Source organism: Papaver somniferum, chromosome 1, assembly GCF_003573695.1.
Source record: "Papaver somniferum cultivar HN1 chromosome 1, ASM357369v1, whole genome shotgun sequence".
Taxonomy (NCBI): domain Eukaryota; kingdom Viridiplantae; phylum Streptophyta; class Magnoliopsida; order Ranunculales; family Papaveraceae; genus Papaver; species Papaver somniferum.
This window is the reverse complement of record NC_039358.1, coordinates 157,134,425-157,140,157: the sequence shown is the minus strand read 5'-3', so window position 1 is coordinate 157,140,157 and position 5,733 is coordinate 157,134,425. Positions and strand designations below refer to the sequence as shown.

Below are 5,733 nucleotides of genomic sequence, written 5' to 3'. Positions count from 1 at the left end.
TATCAACCATTAGATCTCCAATAATACTAGGAATCCAACGGTGTATATGGTACTGATAATTGAGTTTCTATGAAGTAGTGTACAATACGCATTTAGGAACCACGTATGAAGCTTTTTTGATACGCAATTTCAAACCGCGCGCCTGGATTACTTCCATCTTGGATCCAAGCAAAACGAAGCACTCTCTGGGAATCAACGAAACTGCAGCACTATAAACGACACTTCAATACTGCGTAATCTTGGATCTTGGACATCATTAGAGCCAGCCTTATAGTTATTTGGTCTTGTGATTCGGATACCTTTAAGTTTGTTAACCCTAGCTTGATTTGGAGCAATTGGGAGACTCTCGTGATGTGTAGCTCCCTTTGTGTTGTGTAAGGTTCTTTTTTCTTTAATATAACCTTTTCTTCGACAAAAATAAATAAAAAATAATGGATTATGAGCCCATAATCAGTTATGCTTTATATATGTGTTTGTTAAGAATTATGATAATAGATTATTTTAACCACAGTTCGAAAAACCCATTATTTTCATAAATAGAAAAAAGATGTTTTTAAAAATTATCCTAATCTTAGCAAAACTGAATTGAATTATTTTTCTTATTTTCTCTCAATTATCAAGAGAGGCACAAAGCACAATAGCATACTAAAAAAAAACTTAAAACATTGTTTTTCCTCTCCTTTTTGAAGCATAATCAAATTATTATAAAAAGTATTTGTAAAAATTTATTATAAAAATGATTCTATCTAGATCGTTTGTAAACTTAATCATAAATAGATGATGATAAATTTTACTCCCTTCATTTCTTTTTAATATGCTGGGTTTATTTTTAGAGAAAATTAAGTTAATTAAGAGAACTAATCATTGAAAGTGGTCCTTACGATACTTGTCAATAAAAGAAGTGAAGTGAAGTGAAATGGTCCCCGTGACACTTGTCAGCAAAAAAAAGTAGAGTGAAATGGTCCCCATGACACTTGTTATCAAAAGAAGTTAAGAGAAAAGTGGTTCTAGAAAATTTAATTAAAGTAACATTTGACTTTCCCAATTAAGAAACCACCTTATTTTTCTGAAACATTTATTTTAGGAAACTAGCCTATTAAAAAGGAACGGAGGGAGTATCAAACAAGGCCAATACGTCAATAGCGTAAAATAAAAATTTGTGCAAAATTTAACATTCACATGACTTTGCGCTTCCCCGAAGTCGGTATCAAATACATGAACGAAACGGTCTGATACTCCCTATCTTTTACACAGGTGCAGCTGTAACATCATCTATAAACAAATAAGTGGATTAGCAATATAATTCAACAAGAATAATTCAACTAGAGTAATGATGATCGTGAGCGTGACATCAACATCTTCAATTATCAGAAAAAGTGAAACTCAACCACTAATTGTAAATTTAAAAATATTTTTTTTTAATTACCATCAAATGAATAATTATTTGAAAATAATATATAAATCGTGAGACGGAAATATATAAATAGAGGCTTTCTTCAACTCTACACTCCTACCAGTTTTTAAGCAGCGCCAATTGGACTAAGAAAGAGCAGATAAAATTTAAACCACCAAACACAAAAACCAAAACCTTCGCATTCAGTCATCGATGGCCACCAAAGTTTACATCGTGTAAGCTCTCTCTCGGTCTCTGTTTATTTCTACTGAAATATCCAATTCTTGTAATTGATCAACATGTATGATTATCGTTTTCTATTCTTGATATCATCTATTATTTTTGCTATGAATATCAATTTAGGATCTGTAGAATATGGGATGATTTATTTCATTTTTTGAAAAGCTATCATTAGAATTGCTTGTTTTAATCATTTCAGTTTGTTTCAATATGAGATATGCTCTCTCCTTCATTCAAAAACTAAAAAAAGGGTATAAGAATTTTTTTTAATGTTTGAGCTGAGATCTGTTAATTCCTGGAAATGAGTTGACTTTGATTGTATTGAGTTTATCTTTTGCAAAAGTTAAAATTCTGGATTGTTTCAGATTTCCTTATTGAAGCTTCTCCCTGACATCCAAGAACATCTGGGGTATTGAATGTTAATTACGTTTAGGGTTTTGATTATAATCATCAAATCAATTGCTTTCATTTCAAGTGTTTGTCTCATTTCTTAGATCATTTCCAGTAAGGGTCGAGTGGTGATTTTTGGATATTCATATAGAACCTAGAAATAAATATTGAAGTTTTAGGTCTTCATTAAGGTTTTAGACTAATGTTTGTGTTTAGAAAAATAAAAAGGTGTAAAGTTATGTACTAATCCAATAAATAAAAAGAGAATTAATAAAGAAGGAAAGGAATGTTCAACAAAAAGTAAAGTATGGATAGAATTTAGACGCTTCTTCCAGCTTACTTTTGAATCTCATGGTCCTTTTTCACATGGTGGGTTTTAGGTGGCAGTTCGTTGTTGTCATTTTCTTTATTTCGTTTCTGATGGAAAACTTATCAATGCCTGTTTCTCTAGAATTGATGCCTGACCAATATATTCCATAAATCATAAATTTTATGAAGTGCGTCGAGTCAGTTAAGCATTTACAGAATAAGTAGAATATATAAAGATATAGAGTCACAGATGCTCATTTGTGCAGGTTTTCTCATCAAAGTTTCAGATTATTATCCCAATCTATTTGGTATGCTAGAGGTTTCAATGTTGATGTAGAATGAACTAGTTGGAGGAGTATCTTTTTAAGGAAGCCATCTTAACGACTTTTTTTAGTGAACAACTATGTTACCACAAAGTTTTTTGTTTGTTTGTTGAATGTGATAGTCTGGCAAAACATTCATAGGATGATAGTCAATCAAAGATCTATGATAGATATAGAAAGAGGGGTCTATCTGAAATAGCATTGGCGCAGTGTTCATTCAAATTAAACAAAAATAAAGAACCTTTTACGATATACTGGAAGATCTAAGTTAAACTTCTAATTACTAAACTGTTATTGCAAGACACTGCTTGGTATATCTCATTTTCCTTCTTAAACTTGACTTGGGATTTAGTGAATTAGAAGCAAGATTGACCCACTTTGACTTTATGCTATATCTTGCTTGATTGGATTCACTCTTACTGTGTCTCAGGGATGGGCCTAATATTTCATTTTGAGAAATGAACATCTAACTCTGAGGGAGGTTTCATGTGCACATAGGAACCGCAAACATTTGTCCATCAATAATGTTGGAAATTGTTTGTTTCATTTTTCTTCCACTTGTATATGAGCAATTTTATTCGCGTGCCAAGCTGTATCCATATGCAAGCTATTTGATCTAGTTGTGCATCTCTCATGCGGTAGCTATTTGATGAGAATGCTCGTCTCTTTTTGTGAATTTACCTGAGTCATGGACCCCTTTGTAAACTTATAGCACTGGGATTTATTATCATTTTACTGATGATGACCAGACTTCCTAATGGCCATGTAGGTACTATTCGATGTATGGACATGTTGAGAAACTAGCTGAAGAGATCAAGAAAGGTGCTGCATCTGTGGAAGGAGTGGAAGTCAAACTATGGCAGGTATGCTCATCTTTAGAACAAGACAAAGTGAATGTCCTGGAAGTTTTATATCTTGTCTTTTTCCTGCAATGTGGTCTCTACTATCCACTTGACTGTATTTTTGCAGTTTAGGATGAGGAGATTTCGTTACCACTGTATACCTCAAACAAGATTCATCTTTTAAATGAGTTCAAGAGTGTTTTCTTCCTTAGTTCACTGTTATTATTGCTAGCAATGATGATAATACAATCAAACAAGGGTCTTACTTAGTTTATGGTCTATCTTACCTACCAATTTGAGAAACATGGTCAATTTTTTATGTTATGGTGAAAGAACTTTCAATCCTGTGAGGGGTTGAGTAAGGGGAACAAAGGTATGAGTTGAAGCAGGGATAAAGCGCTTACTTTTTTGGCATGTAACACCAGATGTTCCAACATACTCAATAAAGTGGAGACAATGATGATGATTGTTGAATAAATATAATCAAAATGTCAATTTGTAGTGGGATGCAGTTCTCCCTGGATAGTGTTGTTGAATAGTTTTCATCCATGTAACAGGTACCTGAAACACTCTCAGAAGAGGTTCTTGGAAAGATGAGTGCGCCACCAAAGACTGACGTGCCTATTATTACTCCTAACGATCTTGCTGATGCTGATGGGCTTATCTTTGGGTTCCCTACTAGATTTGGAATGATGGCAGCTCAGTTCAAAGCTTTTCTAGACTCAACAGGGGGTCTATGGAGAACACAATCTTTGGCTGGCAAACCCGCTGGAATCTTCTACAGTACTGGGTCTCAAGGTGGTGGTCAGGAAACAACTGCGTAAGTTTCCTTCTGCTATCTGTACCTAAGCAGTAACAAATTATTTATTGAAAAGAACACTGATTAGTTCTATTTGTAACCTCTAAATAAAAATATACAGATTGACAGCAATCACTCAGTTGGTTCACCATGGACTAATCTATGTTCCCATTGGATACACATTTGGAGCTGGGATGTTTGAGATGGAGCAAGTGAAAGGTGGTAGCCCATATGGTGCAGGAACTTTTGCTGGGGATGGATCAAGACAACCAACTGAGCTCGAACTTGGACAAGCCTTTCACCAGGGGAAGTACATTGCTGGCATTGCAAAGAAGCTCAAGGGAGTTGCTTGATTTCTAGACCCTTATACAACTAGTATTTGAAGATTATATACTTTTTGATTTCTTCTTTCCTTCTTAATTCCAGAGATGTCGAGCTACTGCTTTTGTTGTGCTCGTAACAATAAGATTTTATTCAAATTACATGGTCTGTCTTGAGCTTTATGTGTTCTCTTTAGTACAGTGATTTCTATAAACGATATATTATATATATAGAATCGTCTTTGTTCTGAATTTTAGTACCTTTCTCTATTTGTCTGGCTATACTATGTCTGCTTTTCAGCCATGAGAGAAATATTTGGTTACTTTTTCCTTCCAATATATGGGTCACCAGTTTCTGGGTCACACGATTTTGGGTCACATTGCCTTCTCCGGTAACCTTAAGGTCATGCTACATGAATAAAAAATGGTAAAAAATCTTCATCGGGAGAAAGTGCACTTTGAGCTGGATGCAAAGGTGATAGCAGATGCAGTTAATAATGAGAGAGCTTCAATTGAGTGGAGGCTTCATAATTTGATCATAGACATAGTTTTTGAAGTTTTTATCTCTTGGCGACGTTATTATGTGTCAAGAGAGAAATAAAGTTGTTGATATCCTTTCTAGATTGGCTAGAGTATGAAAGACTCTCTACTTCCTGGTCTGATACTAGTCCAAATGAAATTAGACGGCAATTGCATCATGACGCCAGTCATGTCTCAATTTAACTGAAAGTAATAAAATTTCTCAGTTCTAGAATAAAAATGATGAAAAGGATGCTGATTCATGAAGCAAATTTAGGATCACAATAGTGGTAAATATCATATCGTGATGCAGGTTTGAAATCACCATATAAATATTACTCCCTTCATTTCTTAAAAGTTAGAGCTATTTATTTTAAAATTTTGTTTTTTAAGAGTTGAACTAAAGCAATACAATATTCCAAAGATTACCCTTTGATTGATTATTATTCGTATAAGAAAAATGTATAAGCGATCTACCAAGAAAGGAAAGCACATATATATGATTTTTGTTATAGGAAAAACTAAAACGTTTTGGAGGAAAGCTGACTTTTGGTCTAAGAGATCCGACTTTTAGTCGACTAGGGTTGAAATATAAACA

General features: G+C 33.9%; 1 protein-coding gene across 1 annotated transcript; it reads left to right on the top strand.

The window, feature by feature from the left end:
• The first annotated feature begins 1,476 nt into the window (after positions 1-1,476).
• LOC113305330 (probable NAD(P)H dehydrogenase (quinone) FQR1-like 1) lies at positions 1,477-4,873 on the top strand. Its single transcript, XM_026554389.1, has 4 exons — positions 1,477-1,629; positions 3,425-3,518; positions 4,055-4,317; positions 4,418-4,873. The coding sequence occupies exons 1-4, from the start codon at positions 1,607-1,609 to the stop codon at positions 4,647-4,649; spliced, it is 612 nt and encodes a 203-aa protein (XP_026410174.1). The 5' UTR covers positions 1,477-1,606; the 3' UTR covers positions 4,650-4,873.
• The last annotated feature ends 860 nt before the right edge of the window (positions 4,874-5,733 follow it).

What these genes read in the sequence shown, in the direction of transcription:
- LOC113305330 (XM_026554389.1), top strand. Translation starts at nt 1,607, where the DNA reads ATGGCCACCAAAGTTTACATCGT. An exon ending in TGGAAGTCAAACTATGGCAG is followed by an intron (nt 3,519 to 4,054) that starts GTATGCTCATCT and finishes TCCATGTAACAG; the next exon opens with GTACCTGAAACACTCTCAGA. An exon ending in GGTGGTCAGGAAACAACTGC is followed by an intron (nt 4,318 to 4,417) that starts GTAAGTTTCCTT and finishes AAAAATATACAG; the next exon opens with ATTGACAGCAATCACTCAGT.